We start from the raw sequence: 24,060 nt of genomic DNA, 5'->3' as shown, positions 1-24,060 counted from the left end.
ATTTTTTTTTTGTTTCCTATTTGTTGTATGTATAAAAATATTTTTAGCTGTTTCTCATATTTTTTTTATAGTCATGAATATTATTTAATATACCTACTACACTTTTTCAAACTGATAGGTTAGAAATTTAATAATAGAAAAAATGTTGTTTATATAAGTAGCATACTTCTTCAAGTATATTCTGCAAGTAGATCGTCGTCATGTTAAAAAACAACTAATTCGATTTACATTATATTAAAGAATATACGTATCTAATTCATTATTGTTGAATATGGATCAGTGGTTATAGTGCATCTTAAATGTAACTTTAATCAATTTTGAATCTAAGTTATTTAAACAAAATGTATATTTCAACTGGAAATATAAATTTTATATATCGTTATGCTGGGAACAAAAAAAAATTATTTATGTCTAGTATGTCGGGATCACAAAAGTAAGCAACATACTTAGGTCTTAAAAACATTAATTTATCGGTGATAAACTATTATAACTTTTGATATAAAAGTTGTTATTACCCATAAAAATCATACACATGAATACATAATATTATACCTACTTATACATTTTACCTATAATAATTTATTTAATATTTTTTACATTTACGTGTACCCGAGGTATTACCTGCCTGCTACCTGCACAAAATTATATTGTTGAGAATTTTATGAAGACAGTATGTGCGCTATAAATTTGAATTTTATATTCAATACAACTCGCAGATACCCATAAAATAATTATTAACTATTTACAATTTTTAAAATGATTGCTTTAAATATGTGGTTTCCGTAGTGTAGTGGTTATCACGTGTGCTTTACACGCACAAGGTCCCCGGTTCGATCCCGGGCGGAAACATGACTAAATTTAATTTTTACAATTTTTTTACATTTTAAATTTCTATCCCGTAAATTATTTTTATAAATTCCAAATAAACAAATAATTTAAATTTGTTTATCGCCTTAAAATTATAGATTGTCCGAGTTAGGTAACTACTAAATATAATTTGTATTTATATAGTTTATATTATACCTATATGAGGCTATAACTATACAAACTAATGTATTGTGCACAATATATGGAACTACCTATATAGGTAACAATTAACATTAAACAAATTTCCAAGTAACCAATTACCTATAATTGCTATTTCAGTTTCATAACAAAAGGTTTACTGTTATAAACATGAAGGTAGTAACTTCACAAATAACAGTAGTAGGTAGGTACCTAACTAACAAAGTAACCAACGCTTATCAGAACAGACATTTTTCAGTAGAATGCAGTCCATCTGACCATCAAGATGGATTTGGTGAAAATTATAACATTCACCGCAAACGCACCTATAAGTGAATGTATAAATCACAAAACAAAAAAAAAAAATAATTAATTTAATTAAAATAATTCAAATAAATATTAGTGTAGTCGGTGTAGATCTTATTTCCCTACATTTAATTGTTTACAAAATCGACCGCTTACACATCTAGTTTCCGTAGTGTAGTGGTTATCACGTGTGCTTCACACGCACAAGGTCCCCGGTTCGATCCCGGGCGGAAACATTTTGCGATTTTTGTAAAAAAAAATAATGATTATTATTATTTATAATAATTTATTGTGTCACTATTTTTTACCATCTCGCATAAAGTCGTATAGTTGTTACATGTTTGAAATAAAAATGGATATTATTATTATTATTTTTTTTTATAGTCTGGTATTAAATAATGTATAATATTTTATTATATTATGCAGTGTATACCTATGTGTGTTTTAATACGAAGACCATATTGATTTTGCTGTAGTGTTGTGTTTCTTTTCTTAGGAACATAATAATCTATTTCAGCGATAAAAGAGTAGGTACCTACTGGAAGTTAAATAAACGATAAACGTAAGTACCTGTACACAATAAAGTATGCAGGATAATATTATTATATTATCGTTTATGAAAAATAATCGCAAGTGATATTTTAATATACTCAAATTAGTTGTTAATATTAGTTATTTTCATGTATCTAACATATTGTTTTGGGTCAAAAAAAAAAAAATTAATACATTTATTTGATTACTTGTAAGTTGTAACCGATTCGTCAAAAATACTTAAATAATTATGAAATGTGTTATTTAATTATTTCTATTATTATTATTATTATTATTATTAATTAGGTAGGTACAACAAACCCATTTTTATCTTTTCATTAGAACTGTTTAAAAATCACGACAATTAAAAGATAATTATCAAACATTTTTAAAATATATACATAAGCTATACATATAAGTACTTATTTGATTAATATCTTTACATGGCTTAACCCAACAACAAAATCAAAAAGTTAAACAAATCTTTTAGTTTTAAATTCAAGAAAACATACGATATCAATCTACCTCGTAATGGTTTTCAGAATGCATTAATGTTTTAACAAGTGTTATTTATAATGGTTTTTTTTACAATGTACTGCATTTATTATGAAATCGTATGCGGAAACTCGACAAATTTCTAAATTTTGATGATGATCTCATTGAGATCTCATTTACAAATAAATAAGTTGATTGATATTTTGTTATAGGCTATAAGTTATATGTCTAAGTTATCCATATGTTTACATTTGATTTGAAATGTTACCTATTTCATTTGTTTTTTTATTATATATGCCAAGCACTCTATAATAAAAATAATTTTTTTTTTTAATAATATGACAAATCATAATATATTCATTTAATAGTACATAGATATAATCGTATGACTAATACAATATTTTAGTTATAAATATTATAACTTTTAATAATATAATAAAATGTGAAATTAACCTTTAACACAATTATTGATTATTACTTTTTATCGTTTTTTTTTTTTTTTATTCAAAGTTGACACATAATTTTAACTATTATATTAATGATGTTAATTTTATTGTTATTTTACGACATTATAATAATTATTATAGAGATTTTAACTTGTTAATTATCATATGAAATGCATTAAATGATTTATTTAGCACCTTTTATATATTTTCATTATAAAATAAATAATTATTTGATATTTAATGTAGGGTATCTTATCTATTAAATACTTTTTCGATATTATATCCTATGGTCATTCAGAGGTATCAATTTTAATTGACTCAAAACTAAAATCTGTAAAAACTTCTTTGAAACATTTTCTTTTTGTAATTCATGAATTTCGATAAATTCAGAACACATCATTTCAAAAAACTAAAATTTAATAATTAATTGATGAACATAGATTTATTGGTCAGAATAAAGTAGAGTGAAATTAAATTTATAGAATAAGTCATCTGTAATTAAAAACTTTTTTTTCTTTAAATTATTTATTTTATTTACTACATTTATAATATAAATATTTACATAAATTTAGGTGTTAAACGATAATATTATGTTGGAATGATTGGTATACTTCGACGTTGGTATAGCCTAATTAAACCTAAGCATTTTTATAAATGTATACTTATATGTAAGTAACTTTAAAATGCTATTTCAATAATTGCGAGAATTTTTTACACGAATTGTACTATTTATGAATACCAGTAAAGATTATGATTTGTTCACATTAAAAAGAACATAAAAACATAAATTTAATGAAAAACGCAAATAGTGACATGGTCGTAGTTGTAACGTCCCGTCTATTTATAATACATAATAATAATAGTGTCCAGTAAATAGTAATATGGGCGATGCGCGATGGTAATAATTATTATTGTAGGAATTAATGACAAAAGTGATATGTTTTATAAAGCGATTATGAATTATACAATGTCAGTTTCTGATCGTTTTTGAAACTCTGTATTTATTGTTATTATTGTTATTATTATTCTGATTACAAATAACGTATTTTTTTAGACATCTCAAAAATATTTCCACTTCTAATAAACAACGTTATAATTTATATGTTTCTACAATGAAATAGTATAATATATTCCAATAAGTATCAAATTAATTGTAATTTTTTTTATTGATAACATTTTAATAATTATTATTATTCGAAATTACTACCAAATACATATTAGTGTTGTGTAATTTGTTGGTATTTTTTATCAGTATTATTATTTTATTTTGTATTGCAAATGGTAGTCGATTAAACAAATATCGAAAAAAAAATGAAACAATGAACGCGAATAGGATTTTAATTAACAGCACAAACGAAAACACTTATAGAATGGCAAATAATTTAATTTTTTTTAATCAGTCTTGTTTTTATAGTGTACTATTTTTTTTTTATATATATATATATAGAGAAAAATTTGTTAAACACAATTCAATACAGGCACAACATACTGAATTTTTTAATGACTTTTACATATTATTAACAGTTCATTTATTTTATAATTAAAAAGGTTGTGCGATTAAAATGTACAATTTTTTTCTCTTTGTATTGCAATTTTGATCATTAACTACCACTAATTAGTAATTAGTCATAACTTACACATACATAACACATACACACGTATATTTAAAAAATATGTACATCGAGTATATTACAATAAAAATTCTTCCCCTTTAATGACTCAAAATGTATTTTAATATTCAGTTTTTTTTTTTTGCAAGTTACTTTCTTTTTTAAATATATATTTAAAATCGATAAATTGGTTAACACGCTTTTGTTGTTCATTTTTTTTTTTTTTTGAACAACAAGACTCCTTTAATCCGTTGGTAAATTTATAATACTTAATAATATAATTGCGCGTTTAATCCAATCAAAATATATAACTGTATTGTATTGAAATTCTTTTCAAAGTGTAGTTCCGGTGTAATAAATAATAATGTTTAATAATTATTAAAATATGGTATGATAATAATTATTATTGTAGTTTCAGTCGATTTCGAAGAAAGTTATTACATGACAATCCACTGACGGCAAAACGGACGTGTTCGGATTGCTGGCGTGGAAAAATGTCAATAAGGAAAAGCGAATTAATGCCATAAAAACCTTTTTTATCTGACCCTCTAAATAAAAAAAAAAATTTAAAAAAGTAACAGCATTAATGTATTCGTTTTATACGCTTACCGTTTTTCTGCTAAACAATCTCAAAGTACGTACCGTACACATAATATATGAGTACACATATGTATAAAAAAACATAAACTGTACAAAAAAAAAAAAATAAAAATAATAATAATAAAACTTTACGCCCAGGTACCTACCCAAAATACAATATTACGATTCGTCCCGATGGCAGAGCACTCAGCTAGTGTCTTGGGTATTTTCGTTAATAATTTATTACATCGAACCTGCGTCTGCCTATGGATAAATATATAGACATCGGACGAAAAAAAAAATAATTCGGTTTTTCGTTTAAAGTTACAACCGACGTTTTTACACTGGACTTTCTATTGTAATTCAGCCACTTCTCTTGGGAGCACGATGCGTATTTATACACGAGGTGACCAAAGAGCCAAAAGAATTCGTGGCGACGAAAAGTCAAAGCAATCCCCCAAGAGATTTTATCTGCATACTACATAACTATAACTGTTGAATAATATAAAATAATATTAATATAATATTCGTTGTAAAAAAATTGTTTACATTTTTGGAGTGCGAACTTGAAGAATTTGGGGTTTTAAATTGCTTGTGGGTGTGTATGAAATATTTTAACGGATGGAAATAGTTACTATCAATTCTAATTAATTATATATTCTGTTTATTATTATTATTATTATTTATTGCGGAAAACGTCAATATATGAACCACTTCAATTGAAGACCAAGACACTGGGAAAAATCGAGGTTTCTCGTATCGACTTTAGAACTGAAGTTTTGACTTATAATTTTATATAATTATTATAATTATAAATTTATAATTAAATAAATTTGACCTAAATACTCAATAATAAACGTTAAGCTAACTTTCAAAACCTCATTACAGCTTTTTATGTTATTTGATTTTCAAAAAACACATTTTAAATAATTTGATTAAATTAGTACAAAAATCATTGGTTTAAATATTTAAAATTATACATTTTGTTATCGTCATTAATAAACATTGACGTTTTTCAGAAAATAATAATACCTATGTAAAAACAATCAGTGTTACATAAATATTTTTAAACGACAAATAATCTGTACAGAAACATATTTTTCAAAACGGCAAATTATTGATTTGGATAATACACGGCGTTTTGCGTTTAAATTGAATCGTTCTGCATAAATAATAAAAATACGAGTAGATAATTGTCACATGCACGAAAATGTGACACTGCACGCTATGTATCAAAACAAACGGAAATCGGTCGACGTTTATCTTTTTACGACCCCGGCAAACCTATATTTTTGTATTTTCGTGTCGGTGCGTCTTGTCTAATAATAGCGTCGTACGAAAATAATTATGACTGACTACTAATCTCCATCGATTTTCCGCCCTTACCACTCTACCACTAGTACCACGGCGAACCTAATTACGTTAGATCCGATAGAGCGTCAATTTGATATTCAAACGTTTGAATATGATATTATATAATATATGTATTGTGCATAATATTATAATATAATGTGACGGACTGGCGGTTGTACTGATGTAAACTAATCTCGAAAACTCGTAATTTTCCTCCTTGATTTTGATGTAACTAATCCGCTGGTCAATCGAATTACAAAATACCGTTACAATAGAAGCATTTCCGAAGTTTACATAATATTATAACAATAATATAATAATAACAAAGTAACTAAAAATAATAACAATTATAATATATGCGTTTATTACGCGTAGTTGTTTATGTGAAATCAGCCGTAGATACGTATTCTTATATAATAATGTTATGTATACGGCATATATGGATAATATATTACACAAGGTGATTTACCAAACACACGAACCCTGATTTTATCGTTTTAATTTATACAAACTCTGATTTTTGAATATTTAAATATACCTGTACAACGAAGAATCGTAATAATATGCTTAATAATTCACAATTAAAAGGGAATAATTATCGTTAAAAAAAATGATTTTGTATCGCCATAATAGGAAACTCCTTACGGCACACAAAATGTACATAATTATTTAAACATGTGGTATTAAATAATCATAAATATTTCAAACATCAGAATTTGTACCAATGCATAATGTTAAAGGATTAAAGGAGGGCGAACGTGCACTTGATTAATCACCTTATAAGGCTATACCTACCGGAGTGTAAATAAATATATGTTACATGGCAATTACGACGATACCGTCTCAAATCATAAAAAAACGAACATTATTTGAATAGGTACTCGTGTCCGTTTTGACTTAATTAGAATCTACGATATGATAGACATTGTTGCATTAAGTTAAAATTGTTTGGATACATTTTTAATAATATAGCATAATAATAAATATTGTACTCGGTAGTTTCAACAATGGACGTAGTATACTATCTAGATTTTCAGTTCAATTTAAAGTGTGCGATAAACATATATTTTATATCATTCTTTAGTTTTAATAATATACATTTTGGAGTTGTTATTTTTTTCCTGGAAGAAATCTCAAATATAAGACTGACAGGGCATTTAAGTTTCTTTGTGTTATTAATATATTTCTTCAACATAGAAGTAATGTGTTGTTCACTTTTAAATAAACTCATTTCGTACGCGCATAAAAATAATTTTGTTTAACATTTTGATAGTTTCGCTTGTGAAAACAATTTGGTAGAAAAGTCTTTCTAGACAAAAAAAAGAAAGCTTGTATTTGAGTGCGTTAGTAACACAATTTTATTTTCAGCTTATACGCATGCCGGAGAGTTTGCGTTACGTGAACTTTGAATAAAATATTTAAATCTACTGAGATGGATTCATAAGTACCCGAGGAAATATGTAAACGCTAACATTCCACAGGTTGATCATATATAAGTTTACTCGCATTTTGCGAAAGATAATTTTATTAAAAAATACATTTTATTATTTTATTTTAATATAATATGATTTTTATGTTCTAAGTTACTGAATAAAAACCATATCGCCGTGAAAGATTTTCATATAGTAATAAATTATTTGAGATAAATTCACATTTACGTTTTATAATAATTAGTAAATCATATTTTTATAATCGAAATATCGAGTAATTATGCTTATTAAAAATAAATAAAAAAAACACTGCAAGTTACTCCGTTTTAGAATATGTATATTTAATGTTTCTTGTGTTTGATGTCATGGATGGCTATAATTGACTTGTGAATTTAAATTCAAGATAAATCATAGAATACGAAAAGCAATTCTAAGCATATACGGTCTTGTCTATTAGTCTATATTTCCAAAGATAAATTATGTTAGATTAAAATTTAATATGTATATATTATATATTGTTATTAGTAATTTACTATTTTACTAGTATGTAATACAATAAGTTAATTATTATTAATGGTTAATGTAGGATATTATTAATTTTTAAGTCAATATCTTCATGCCGTAGAACTATGTGAATAGCCGAATAGGCCAATGGTATAAATATGTTGAAACTAATTAAAATTATTTTAGAAATTTAATTGTTCTTTGATAATGATAATATCAGCACCTAACGGATAAATTAATATTCTTTGTTGAATTAGGTAAAAGAAAAAACAACTAAAACCGTTGTTTTACGTATAATTATTATTCAATTTTATCATAATTCGAATTTGATACTATGCAAACAAATCGTCTATGTATTTTGAAAGATCGTTCTATGAATAACTTTTGAAGAACCTTTTATTAAATTGTAAAGCTTTAGTTACCAAAATGAAAAAAAAAATGTATGAATTTACAACTAAAAATTATTTGCGATTTTCATGATTTATTTTTTTGTAGTTATTCTTTTTTGAATTATAATAATAATAAAAAAAAACATTCTATGAAAATCTGGTGTTTTGTAAATATTTCTGTTTTTTTCCATAATATTTTTATGTTTTTTATTATATTTACTGATTTTTTTTTACTTTTGACCCTTAAAGTATAAACTAAATGCAATTTGCCACAATACACCCCCCCCCCCCTCGATATTGCATATTGAAACATATTTTACAAAATAAAATGTGTCTGACACAAAACATTTTTTTTTTTTTTATAACACTTTAAAATCAATACATTCATCGTTCCGTTGAGAATTTATAACTACATAAATATTATGATAATATTTCATATACGATAATGCGATTTTATTTGTACAATTGAATCTTTGTTTGCAATGCACATTTTATTGTTTTATTGCAATAAAATATAGCATAATATTTAAAAATATGTTTAATTAATTCTTTTTTTTATAAATTAAATTGTATATTTTTGTTTAATGATTTTTTAATTATATGTAATTTAGAGAATCTAAATAGTTATGTATAATATTTATATAGTTAGAATATTTAACTGATTTGTCTAATAAACATATTGTTTAATTGATCGCAGCCAAAAATGTTTATGAAGTATTTGTACTTAAAGTCAACGTTTAAGTTTTAAATTAAATTTATTGTTTGAAACTAACAATTAAACTTGATTATAATTAAATAGATTTATTTTGAAATTGTATTGTATGGTCCTATAAACAAATAAATTAGTCATATACAAATATAACTAATAATAAATAAATGTTTCTTATAAATAATTTTCATTTTACAAACTTGATCCCAATTTAGATTCTGCCTTAAGATACTTGAATATTTAGACTTATTCAGAATACATTCATTCAACTTCAGTTTTAAATGATTTCATAACTGCAGTGTTATATTTTGGTTTTCACAGTTCATATTATTTAAAATATAAGTTTGGTAGGTACACCAAAGTTAAACCTAAGGAATACATTTTAGATCCTATTTCTATAAATATAAAAAAATCTAACATTTTTTGATGAGCGTATACGTTTTGTATAAAATGTAACAAAAAAAGGTATATAAATAATTTTGAAAGAAATAACTTTCATTTTAATATACTATTATATCACTGCATAGGTAACCGATCGTAATAAATTACACTTTAAGACGTACAGAGTTAAATGTACCAGTACCTATATTAATTTTACTTAAGGCGATACCAATACTTCATAAGTCATTTACAGCACGATTTCCTCAAACTGTGTTTCGTTGATCATTAGTTATAATTTGCACATGTATATAGATGAATATATTTGAAATAATATGAAATTACATTATTTTTTAAATGGCATGTTCAAACTTTCCGGAAGTTGGTTAGATATAGGTATTATGTTTTACACGTCACGGCCTAAAGACTAAAAAAAAAATGCATGCACATGACCGACTTTTCCGGATTACACTTTCAAACTCGCTCAAAGTTAGTTGTGTATAGTGTTTAAATGTTAAACAAGTATATATACTGTGTCATAATATATATAATACGTTGTATATGTGAATATTGTAAAATATATTTAAACTAAAATTATTATATTTAATATATTTGGATAAACGGTATTATTAATGATGCGTATCTTAAAATTCATCTGCATGAATTTGATAATTTATTATATTTAAATGCATTGTGATAGGTGTCTATTATGGTGTCAATAATATTCTAATTGAATTTTACTCATAGAAAATATATTATTTATAACACAGTTTGTGTACTGACGTAAACGAGTTAGAAAACGTTGTATCGTTGTTCAATTATTATTAATTTTAAGATTATTTTGACTTAAATAAAAATAATTTAGGAATATTCAGTCAGATACGTCAAACCATTTTCGAGTATTTCTTTAAACAGTTAATTAAAAAAAAAAAAATTAAATGGCATAGGTAAATCTTTACTAATGAATTATGATCAACCAATACGTATTATTATGATATTCTAATATAACTATATTATTATGCAATAGTATTCGTTTATAGTTCAATGATAATGTTTAATTAAATTGCATTAAAAATTATTATATCGTCTACAGTTAATACAATTTTGACTATTTTTGCAAATTATAGTTTTTTTTTTGGGGGGGTACTTCTGTCATTTATTTTTATATTTTCTGATTATTATTATTAATATAAGTCTTATATTAAAGCAATGAAGCTTTAAACTTATACACGCATTTAACCTTTTACTATGTTTTACTTTATAAACTTACTTATATATTATATTTTTAATTCAGTATTTTTTATTTAAAAATAGAAATGTTTTAATGTTTTATTTAATTTTTTGCTTATTGTGATACACTTTTTTTTGTTTTACTATCAAATAAATTAAAAAAATATACATATGTATATATATTTAATATGATAGTAAGAAAATATTAGTTTATCAGAAGTAAGTGTACGACCGAGAGAATAGTTGTGGGTTCTCGTAAAAGAAAAAAAATATGCATAAATGACATCTATAATTTTCTTTTTATTCTGTGTACACAGAATTATTATAGTATGAAATTAATTTTCATCAAATCAGGTTATTATACCGTTTAGGCTGGTGGTTTATTCAATAATTGAATTAAATTGAAACGCAGATCAAACAAACTTTCAACTTACAACTTTCTACTTCAAAATAATTTGCTTATAATAGGTACATAACAATCTATATGAACTATAACAACACATGTGGGAATCTTAATAAATTAAGTATGTGGTCCTCACTCCTCAGGTATGAAATAATTTCATTCCACCTCTGTTTGGCATTATTTAAACTTCGTAAATAGATGGATTATCTACTCGTTCGAGTAGTGTCTTATTATTCTGTTTAAGTAGTTATACTTATTGAATAAAACATTTGTGTACGTTTATATTATTAAGCTTACTAAGACTTCGCATAACAATAATCCCTTACAAGTCGACTTACTATCAGAATAACAGAATATGATGTAAATGTTATTGATATATTTATACTTGTATTTTATTATATACTGTTTGATAAAAGTCACGTCATATATTTAAAACAGTATCATTAAAACGCGCAGAATAACATGCCTTTCTAAAATATTTAAAAATGGTAAAAAAAAGTTATGTGGACATGATAGACGTATGTTGTTATGCGCCTTCTTTCACAGCGATCAAATCCTCGTTCGGAGAATAATACGCGTAACTGATATATCGAAATACAAACAGAGCTAAAGTACACATTTATGAGTTTGAATGTTTGATAAACGTTAAACCAAACTTAATTTAATCACTTCGTAATAATAGGTATTTCAATGGGTTTGACGTCTTATACTATAATATATAACGACATTATGTCTCGCAAACATTATTTAAATAACACTTAATCCGTTCGTTGTATTTCGAAAAATACAACCTATTCACTGGAAAAAAATATTACGATTTAAATTTTTTTACAAATCACAACACAATTTATACCTGTTTTGTTACTAATTGATTTATTCGATTGTATAGTGTACCTATATATGTATTATATTATAATATACCTATATACACACTCGAGTTCGTCGACAGTCATCGGAATAGCAGTGAATAATATATATAGTTCCATCATTACGCACGAATTCCTTTACAGTCGTATAATATATTACAGCTGATACGTTATAGACGATTGGTTATCAAGACGCACAGGGGCTATTTAGCGTTAGTTATTTTCAAACGGCGCGCTGTTTAAAAGGGACGACGACGTGCCGTCGTATCATCGGACGACACGAACACTCCATATACTTATGTCGCAGACAGCGGATCGATAAATCCAACAAATTTACGAAAATTCGTCATACTGATGACAGCTATTTATTATTTATTACCGAGTAAACAAAAATAATAAACTAACTACTTTCTTCTACATGGGTTGGATTCTGATCGGCGGGGGGATGACGCGTGGGTGACAGAATCCCTTAAGCCTCAAAAGTATATAATAATTCCGTTGATGTTTTAAGGTGGCTCGTTACGAGACGACCCTTTTGGCGGCACTTTATCCCCGACACGACCGGGAAACCAACATTTTCCGAGGGATCAATAACCCTCCTTTGCCCACCCCCCTGGTCGGTCCGACTGGCGTTCTCACTAGGTTAATGTTTATCCGATTACCCCGTCCGGGTTTCGTTGTTTCCCACCGGAATTCTGAGTGAATTATCTTCCGGGGTTTGTTTTGCGCGCCCTTGCGGCGGCCACCGCCACCGGAATCCCGGGACTTTCCGTATATAAGACTCTACATAAGTCCTACGATCCACTATCAACCCACCCAAAATTGTATTGCCTCTATCTCTTTCTTAAGTATATATATTTTTTTTTTCTATAAAATAATAACTGACTGACTACTCAATATCGTCTTGATAGGTGATTTGACCACTCGAGATTTTATATACTTTAAAATATCCATTGTATTTTTTTTTTTTTTAGTTATATTTTTGTTTGTTAAATTAAATACGTTTATGTTTGACAAATCATTAGTCCTCCATATTTTAAACTGTTGCCCGTACAAATAGCATAATCGACTCGCATGATCATAGACGTTTCCACGTAGGGTATATTAGATAATGAACCGACGATAGGGTTGAAAGGCATGAACAAAGTAATGGTAAATCCGAATAAATACCTACTTAACCTCGATAATGACATAATAAATGACAATCGAATAGTCAATAATATTATAGAATACAATAAAAATACAATACTGACAATCGACTTTTGAATGAGAAACATCAAAATAATGTTATGTAGGTACTGACTTCAGAATCAAATCGGAAACATTACTACACTTTAGCAAGCAAAATGAAACAATTTGATTTCTTTTAAACTCACGAACCAACATTAAAATTCATTTGTAGTGCATTTATTCATCGATAACACGAAATGTCAGATATTGAATCGATTATCAAACACTCGCGTGCACAAAAACGAATTTATTTTCAACAAAGTGTATAAGAATACATAATTGTTTAAGAAAAACAAAATTTTATCTTTTTATTATCATATTAAAAATGTTTGTTGTTGAAAAAAAATCTAAAATTCACAGTAATTAAATTTGAATGAACATTTTACAACTTTGTTTTTTATTATACACAGCTTTTATACTATTAAAATATTTAACTAGTATTTATAACTTTGTAAACCCTATGTAATATGAATATATATGTACGACAACGTTAAAATTATTGATGTAGTTATTCGGCTTAATAAGTATAATAACTCATATAAAGCAATACAAGTTCAATATTTGTACAATCGTTGTGTAAAGTTAATTTAGTTATTTTAAGAATTTAAAGGAATAATTTATCAGAATAAAATAAAAGTATATGGTTTTGGAAAAAAGCGAATTAAAAATAATATTTAAGATTTTTTTTTTAAATATGACATCACATAAATTTTTAACTAAAATTTTTCCAAGTTCGTTCACGTAAATTATTGGTATGTACCAGGGGCCGCGAGCCGGCGATCTTTTTTGACGAAAGAGCCAAAAGTTGCAAAGTATAATATACTATATGCGATGATTGTTCACGTGCATAATTTTTTTTCTTTAAATCGTTTTTAAATTGATATTACCTATTATTTTAAATTTGGAAGTGTTTGCTAAACTGAATAAAATAATTAATTATACGAATATTTAAAAATATACGTTCAGTTACGTCTTATTAGGTGATAATTAGTTTATAATACTATAAATTAATTTCCACTCTGCAGATATAATAATTTATCGCATGGTAACTGTAATCTATGCATATTCTTTTTGATTTCTGATTTCTGTCTTTGAATATTTTTTATTGATAGTAGTTTTTGGGCCACTAGATTTTAATTGATTTTTAAGTGATTTATATTTTTTTCTATTTAAAATAGTTGAATATACTTCTACTCTAAATAAAAAGTTCAATTAAATCAATTGTAAATTAAGAAAAATTTACCCAAATCAATGTTAAAATAATAATAATAATTCCATAAATTTATTTTAGGAATAACTAGATCTCTTCTTTGCCATCTATACGGTGCAAACGACTTACTTAATTATCTACCTTCAACGAGTTTAACGTAATATTTTATTAGTATTAAGAGTTTTTCGTTTCTTGAAAAATATTCTGTTGGTATCTAAAAGATTTTAAAATGATTTAATAACTTTTTTGTACATACCTATATAAGCTAAAGCAAGCAACATAATAATACTAATATACAATTCAAATTCAGAATATTCCTTATATCATTTTGACAATCCTATTTTATATGGCACAATACACTTAGATATAACTTATAAATGAAAAAATCACCCATTAATTGACGCATTTGAAAATTCCAATTTAACTGCATTCATAGCAGTTTTTTAAAAGTCCTACATCATATAATAAAAACTGTACGATTTAAATTTTTAAATTTATTTTTTCTTATACGCATCTTCTTTTAATGTATTTGGTGTTGTGGAGAAAACGGAGTGAATAACATTTTAATATTATACCATACGAACAGTGTATATTTTTTTTAATGGAGTAGGTGAACACGCATAAGTTCTATCTCAATATCTGTTATTACCACTGGCCATTAACGTCAAATTTGTCATGTCAAAAACAACAATATTTTTTTTTTATATTTGATTTATTATCAAAAAGAAGAAATAAATCATCATTTGTTTTTTTTTTTAAACTTTTTTAAACTTGTTGTACTCTTCTTATTAAATTTATTACACTGAATAATTGAGCTGAAACCAATACGGGTATCTACAAGAAAAACAATTAATACCTTTTTAATATTATTATATTAAATTATAAAATCTTTATTTATTTATTTTTAACGAAAAAAAAATGTTTAAATATTGTTAAAAATGATTACGGTGAAGGTCTAATCTTTGGATTACCCTAAAGAATAAAGAGAGACTAATTTTTATCTTAATGGCAAGCGGGTAGCTTAGATTACTAAATATAGTGCAACAAAAATGTTATCAGATAATTTATTACGGCTATTTTTATTTAATATTACGGATAGTTATGTTGGTCGTACTATATAGCTAGTCTATAAACTATTATTAAGTTGATCCAGAAAATCAGTTATCTATCGATCACAACGTTTTTAATTATGTTAACTTACTATTCGTGAATTTAATTTATATAATATAAACAAAAAAAAATTATTTTATAAAAATGATAATAATTATGTATTTATATTTCAATAATTATTTTTTATGAGTATTCATTATTATTATCTGTACTTGTTTTCTTAGCTTTCTATGTTTTTAATAACTCCGTGATTAGTATAATTGTAGAACTTCGTGCATCATGTTTCATGTTATGAATAAATTGTTTCTATAATTTTAATTTGACCAATGTCTGGATTACATTTATGTTTGACAATTTTCATAATTTCTTAATTTTAAACTTGATCACAGCAACGACAGTAAAGTTATTGTTCTTGTATAAAATATATCTTTTGAAAGTTTTTTCCAATAAAACATATAAGATTCATGTAGAAAACTTTTCCTCCTATTATTTTTTACATATTTTAGAAGTCATAGTAATAAGAAGTATAATAATATGTAATGAAATATAATTATGTATAACGTATTATAACGTGGGTTGTGGATATACACTATCGAGCGATATATTTTTACTGCCAATCAAATGTCATACAAACAATTTTTATAATAATTTATTCAATTATCGTTGACTTATTTTTTGATCGTGAATTTTATTTTTTTAGAAGATGGAAAATGACATCATTGTTTAATATAAATAATGGGGACGGGGTGGCCGAGCGGTCTAATTCGTCGGCTGCGGAGCAGCTGGACCCGGTTCGATCCTCGGCCACTGGGCGGCGTTTTTCTCCGGGTAAGTCACGGTGTCCGGAGAACAAGTGCTGCCATCCCCCCCCACCCCGGGGCATGGCAGAAACCTACGGGTGCCCCATTAAAAATTCTGCCAATCAGGCGCCGGGCTTACTCCCGAACTACATACGCCATACGAAAAAAAAAAAAAAAAAATATAAATAATGTAAAATTGTTCTGTATACCTACTATTAATGTTATAAATATGTTCATTTTTGATACGTTGAACTAGAAGAATCTAGTCAAATATCATTTTCGACTATAACGAATCATAATAATATATTGTATTTATTTTGTATATAAATTACGTTTAAACATAACAATATAGTATACCATAATCACATTATAAATATGCGAGTTTTTGGCGAGAAATTATACATACGTATAACATTGTTGCATACCTAGAGAAGTCTTAATAGAAACTGGTGTAATGATTTAAATCTTAACTAACTCATTATTTTAGAAACAAAAATGTATACTAATTAATTTATAAAGTTTTACCAGCGGGCAGCGAATGACTTATCTTTTCACATTATAATGTGATATACCTAACCCAAAAATCTGCTACAAACTAGTAAATTAAATTTACCATTTGTATATAATACTATTTACATTAAGATAACTTTATAAATTGACCAGTCTAGATTTTTGTTCTCCGAATAACGGATTAATTAAGATTTAAATCACTACACCACTACTTTCTATTAAATCTTCTAGGAGGTTTACTGGAATGGTGTCAAAGCCAAGAACGAAAGATAGTGGTTTGGAACGGTCTGATAATTGGGATCAAAGGTACTAGCTAATACCTACAGGATTTCGGCTATTTCTTCTATATTTTATTTTTATTTTTAAATGTGTGTTGATATAACACCATACTTCCTGATGTGCATAGAAAGGTTATACAAATATTTATTTTTTTGTTAAAATAAAGTTCAATAAATTTAACAACTAAGTATAATATTTATTTTACGTCTAGTTTAGTTATATGACTTGTAGGAGTCGTGTGTTTTATCGATCGATCCAGGTTAAATATAGTTGATTTAGTAATAAACATAAATAATGAACACTGGAAATTTTCGAAATTTTTAGGTTATTTAAATTTTTTAATTAATACACGGTACGAGCAAACCTTGTTAAAATACTAGACATTGAATGGGTTTATTTTTTTAGTAATATACTCTGAAACTCATACATTGCATAATTACAAATTTACAACTAATGTTTGCGTTCTATTGTTATCCGTGACCAATGAATGGGGTACAGATAAATTTGTGTATAAATTATAAACACGTTTCCAAGTAAAATACTGTGTAGTTAATTAATGTTATCATTATTACTATGATCAATGTTTTTATTAAAAATTAAAATTAATGGTTGATAATAATAATTAATACCTCTGCAGTCTACAAAGTCATTTCATTGACGTAAATAAATACCAATGTGTTGTAGGTCATGTTATATATATGGTTAGGTAAGATTAGATTTATATTGACTAACACAATATGTCATGGCATTAATTATTGTACCAAACATCAATAAGGTATAGTTCTCTTGAATATTTATATTTGACAAAAATGTGAAATAATATTAAATACGAAATACAAATTAAAATAGTATTAATTTTAACTATTTATTTTCGGTTCAATTAGTTTTGTTTCCATATGGACTATAATAGTTATTGTTATATAATTAATTATGTTAAAAACTTAATCTACAAAATATTATGTTTAAATTTAAAGGTATAACTAATCAGTTAAATTTGAAACTGACATGAAATACGCCTATAAACATTTAAATTATTTTATTCATGTATACATTTGGACACAATTAGTGTAAACTTGTTTGAAATCGCATAACTTACCTTCATTTTTGGAAGCTTCTTATCGTTTCTATACCACGTAATCGATGCTGGTGGTCTGGATCCAGCAGAATGGCACTGGATGTCGTATCTCCGGTCAGCTACCAAAACTTCGTCGATAGCAGAGAATGTTACTGTGAGCGGTGGCACTAAAATATATAACAAACAATGAATTTGTCTTACTATCTTATAAGATTAATTACTAATTCCGAATTAAGCATATTTTGCGAAAATGAGTTTTCGATAGTTATAAATGTTATAATGATTTAGCATTATAGTGTTGTTGGAAATATGTTAAATGTATTTATTTATTCATAAAATATTCTATAGCCAGAAATAAATAAAAATATTACTTCAAATTCTTACTTAGTAAGCCACTTTTAATTTATAAAAGAAATTAGGAAACCGTATTTTTGAGTACATTTTATAATTATAGCTAAATTGATTTATGCAATAATTAATAGTATAATGCCTAGGTACTTCATATAAACATATTAAAGTTTAATTATTAAACTAACTATAATGATTTAATTATTTATTACTATGTTATTGATTGTTATTATTTCTACAAAATTGCATACTAAAATGTACATTAATTTAATACTCTATGATAAATAATTATCAATTAAATGAAAATGCATCAACTATATTTGAATGAATAACGAGTTAGCTATCTGAAGTTTATTTACTTTTCATTATGATACAAATATCAATAAAACAATTATAAAATAATCAATTTAATAAAAAAATTGTATAATATTAAAAAAATTAAATTAACTATACAGGAAATTTAGTTTAAAATTATTGAAGTTTCAAACACTGTCAACAAAACAAAATATTATACATACTTATTCATTTAAATTTATTATGAATTTATGTAGTTAGGATTTGGAAAGATAATCGAATCATGGTTTGAGTAAATTTTTTATTTCATTTTTCTTAAGTATTTTTATTTTTGTTAATATATATATATATATATTTATCAATGTCCGTGCATTATAATCCACGAAGCTAGAAAATGTAGGTGCTTACTTATATTATGTCATATTACATTACACGCATATTGTTCAAATAAAATCATATTATATTACATTATTTAAATTGATAATGAATCTGTCATTTCACGGTATACTGAAGGAATAAAATACTGATTGAGTAGGTGATTCAAAAGACATATAATATACGGTAACATGTATATGTATATGCAGTGCGCCTGTGTCGGATAAAAAGAATAATTTTCCCCGTAGGATCCATCTGCACAAGACGTATATGTACGTAAGCTGCAGGTATATATAAATATATTATATATATGTACACTTGGGGTTTAGAATTTTCCGTTATGAAAACTCCTGGAACCAAAGTGAAAAATATTACTTTGAATGCTTTCATGAAAAATCATTTTCCCCGCGAGATATCGAGTTTTTCAACTTGCCATAAATAATAAATTCGGTATACGGAAGCTGTGTTGGTACTTAAGTTAACACCAACTGACTGCCGAATTAAAAATTTCTAGCCAAACATTTCATCACCTTGTGAATTGGGATAATAGAATTTTCAATTACGCATATATATATATTATATTATATTATATGTATGTGCGCAGCGTACATATGTGTATTGTTACCATTATGAACGTACTCGAAGTAAGTGTGAACTAAATTTCAAACTATAATCTAGATTATCTTAAATGTTAATTCCATTTAAATGAGAAATAATTAAATTCGTCACGCTCGACTTCACTTGTAACCTTTTTCCTCGACGAGATTTCACATTATTTCAATAATCAATTTATTATTAAATTAATATTTTTTATATACTTGTAGTACTATACGTGTCAACGTATACGCAATATTTTGTATAAAATTGGTTCTTCATTCAAAGGTCTCTATTTACTATTAAAAAAAAAGGTTAAAGGTTATCCTAAAAGTTAAAAATAATAATAACAATGAATAGCTATAACGATAAATTGCATAATATACATTAATATTATTTTTACCTTTATACACTGTAGTGTTAGTCGAATCTCAAATACATAAAGAAAATATTACCTAATAAATGAAAAATTAGAAAAAGATTTGGTGAGAAATACATTTTTAGCTCTGTTGGCGTATGTAACATTTATATTGCAATATTAAATTCAAAAAAAGATTAAAAAAAAAAAATAAAGTTCAGAAAATCAACAATTACACAATAAATTCATATCTGCAGTATAGTAAATATTACACATTTATATTCGCTTATATTTTTAACATTTTTTAAAATTATTTTATAAGACGTGAGAAATTTAAATAGCAAGTAAATCAAATATCAACATTTTAACAATAATAATAGACGCAATATCCAATCAATAAATAAAGCTACTTAAAACTTCAAGATATAAACTAAATGCCTCATTATCGGAATATGATTTCCTAAAGAAAATACATTATTGTATAGCTATAATATCTACTCGATTGGAATGTAATAAACAATATTGGCTAATCACGATGTAACACCTCGACATGGTTTTATTTGGTTTTAATTAAATTAATTTTAAAACATAAATTTACGCGATACACATGTGTAGGTAACAAATTACACAATATTCAAAAGCGATGAACAGATAAATTGTATTCAAATTATTAATGACACACGCGTATACAGAAGGGGGCCTTTTAGTTTTATATGTGCATACTACACAAAAGCACTGTGTACTTTTTAGGTAATTATTAATAAGTTGATTTCGTTAATAAATTATTTTGTTTATTTATACTTATAACTCAGTGACCACTGTCATTGATTTATTTTATACATAACACTATGCTATAAAAAGAACTTTTTTTAATCATAATTATTGTAAACGATTTATTATTTTGTACAATATTAAGGACAGTCATCACTTTCGGTTTATTTCCAAAAACTTAGTTGAACTATGTAACGTGTACTTAAAATATAAAGTATATGTGTAGTAGTTACTGTTAATAATAGATTCAGGTACGAAAACCATATAATACGCTCAAGGCGGATACATTTATTTTTTTTAGTTATGTAAAAGGCAACGCATCCTTACAAAATATATTATTATCTCTGGCACATAGGTTTATCTCTGTCGTAACATTTTGGAAAAAACATAATAAATATTTAACATTCAAACCATAAAACTAACAAAAAAGTTGTAAAGTTACGAGATTTTTTATAAATGTCATAAAATAAAATATGTAAAACGCAAAAACTAATCATATAACTATTTTTATTCAATTAATTATTATAACATTTTTGAAATATTTATTTTTTAATAATTCCATAACTTTAATAATTTTTATTGTTTGAAAAGTATTGTTTTACTAGTGCCGAATGGACGACATTTAATATCATTATGATATAATAATCGATGAGAGTCAGACGTCTTCAATTAATAATTACAAAATGCAGACATGCGTGTTCATCTTTACGTTTCTGGTTTTCTGGGTTATGATGTTGGTCACTATGTTTTAGTGAGATACAATATTTTAAGTGGTACTATAATGTAACACATATATACGTGTAATATACTCTAATTCATTGCTTTTAACGAAAATTGACTTGTTAATGCACACGTTTACGTGAGTGCATAATCAGTATCAAAACCACTAACATGAGCATACATAGGTACATAATAATATATTCATTAACTAATCATCAAGGAAATGTTTACAACATATACCTTATCTGTTTTGATCAAAATATAACGTTCAGAATTTGTTTTATTTTAAAGCTGAGTGATTTAAATCTTTTGTTTTTACTATTTATTAATTTAGAATAAATGAGTCACACCGAAAATATTTGCATGAGAATAGAAGACCCAAAAATTGTTTCAGATTAGATTATGAAAAAGTTACAAATATTTCTAGATTGTTTATCATTAAACAGTTTTTATTATAATATTGACTATAAAAACAACAAAATAATATATTTATATATTATATATACTACGTACCTACATAAAAGTATGTTTGCTTATTCTATAAATAAAATCTGAGTAAGAAATATTTAATACATATAATTTAATAAAATACAACTTATTATTTAAAACGGTATCTATTATACTTTATTGCGATTTGAGAAAATACTATTTGTGCTATTAGGGAGTTTAGAGAAGTATAAGAAAAAAGATTAAATTAATCATCGCTATTTACTATAATAAGAAACTTAATCATGAAAAAAAGATAGGTAACATTTTCAAAAGTAAATTAGATTAACATATCAATATATCATACTTAATAAAATAATCTTTAGTTTAATACAATCAACAATTTAAATTAGAACAGAGTATTGTAGTATTTCTTGTGATTCTCTTATGAATGAAGCGTAAAGTTTTCCTTTTCATACACCTATATTTTATATTATATTTCATTAAAAATTATTATTGTATACATATCTTTACAAAACCCAAAATTTTCTATAAATAATAAATGGATATGTATATATTGTTATTGTATAAACTATAAACATTTTATATGTTTCTACCTTTATCAAAGTACTTATTATTATTTTGAGAAAAAATATAAATAAAATACACTTGTTACCAAATGAATAACAATAACAATCATTATAATTTAGTTTATAAATAATTAACATATTTTAAAGGAGACGGATAAAATAATAAAGTAATTATTATTGTTATAAATTAACACTTTCATTGAAATTATTAATATATTGAATGGAAAGATGATATTATTGATTTAACAAAAAAAGTGTAATATATTTTTATGAAAACACGTTTTGACTTTTAAGAATTAAAATTAATTGATAATTCAATAAAAAAAAAATATAATATATATAATATTATATGTTATTGCGAATATAACACGTTTACAATTCTACATTGAATAACAATTAAACCATAGCACAATAAAAAACAAGGATAATAGTGAATAATACTATTGAAGTACCTACCTATACAACTTTGATTCACTAACATAATCGTAAAACCAATATACTTAACGTCTAAACTGTATTTATAAAATGGCTAAACACAAAATATTAAATCGATAGCGAATATTCAAAACAGTTAATCATAATATTAATTATAGAGTACCTAACCCTTATATTATATTGTCAATAACATGAGTAAATGTCTTATTTATTCTGTGCATTATTAAATCAGTACTCTGCGAATTTACATTAACCTAAAAAATTTAACTGAGAGTATAATAATCAACGGAATATTTTCCAAGTTAGCATATAAATCATAATATTACGTATAAATTTCCACGAGTTCAAACAGCATACATGAGGACATACTTACTATAATCTTGGTAAGTTTCTCATTAATGTGTCAGGTGGTCCGATTATTCTTTATTAAAACAAAATACATTATTAAGCGCGCCATGTGCTGAGCGCAATGTTGGACGAGAGGGTATACACGCGATGGCTGTCGTTTATCATACAGTTGGCGAACACAAGATTAACACAAATACTATTATTATGATAGCAATATTGTACGAATTTCATTAAAGTAATAACAAACAGTGCTTAAAAATATAATTATATATAAGGAATTATTAAATGAATAATAACGAGAAAGAACATTTTGTTTATTTATTTATTTTGTATTACTCACGGTGGAATGATAT

At 25.4% G+C, this 24,060-nt stretch overlaps 1 protein-coding gene and 2 non-coding genes across 4 annotated transcripts in view; 2 read left to right on the top strand and 1 right to left on the bottom strand.

Annotated features, from left to right (window-relative positions):
- Nucleotides 1–24,060, bottom strand: part of LOC132929426 (hemicentin-1-like) — a 316,445-nt gene that overhangs the window by 76,454 nt on the left and 215,931 nt on the right. For both annotated transcript variants that reach the window (XM_060994762.1, XM_060994763.1), the window contains exon 6: nucleotides 18,470–18,615. In XM_060994762.1, the coding sequence (XP_060850745.1) occupies nucleotides 18,470–18,615 (146 nt within the window). The remainder of the gene's footprint in view (nucleotides 1–18,469; nucleotides 18,616–24,060) is intronic.
- On the top strand, nucleotides 777–849 carry Trnav-uac (transfer RNA valine (anticodon UAC)). Its single transcript has one exon. It is a non-coding gene; the product is annotated as a tRNA-Val (tRNA).
- Nucleotides 1,475–1,547, top strand: Trnav-cac (transfer RNA valine (anticodon CAC)). Its single transcript has one exon. It is a non-coding gene; the product is annotated as a tRNA-Val (tRNA).

This window comes from Rhopalosiphum padi, chromosome 4 (assembly GCF_020882245.1).
Source record: "Rhopalosiphum padi isolate XX-2018 chromosome 4, ASM2088224v1, whole genome shotgun sequence".
Taxonomy (NCBI): domain Eukaryota; kingdom Metazoa; phylum Arthropoda; class Insecta; order Hemiptera; family Aphididae; genus Rhopalosiphum; species Rhopalosiphum padi.
This window is presented reverse-complemented; position numbering and strand designations above follow the sequence as displayed.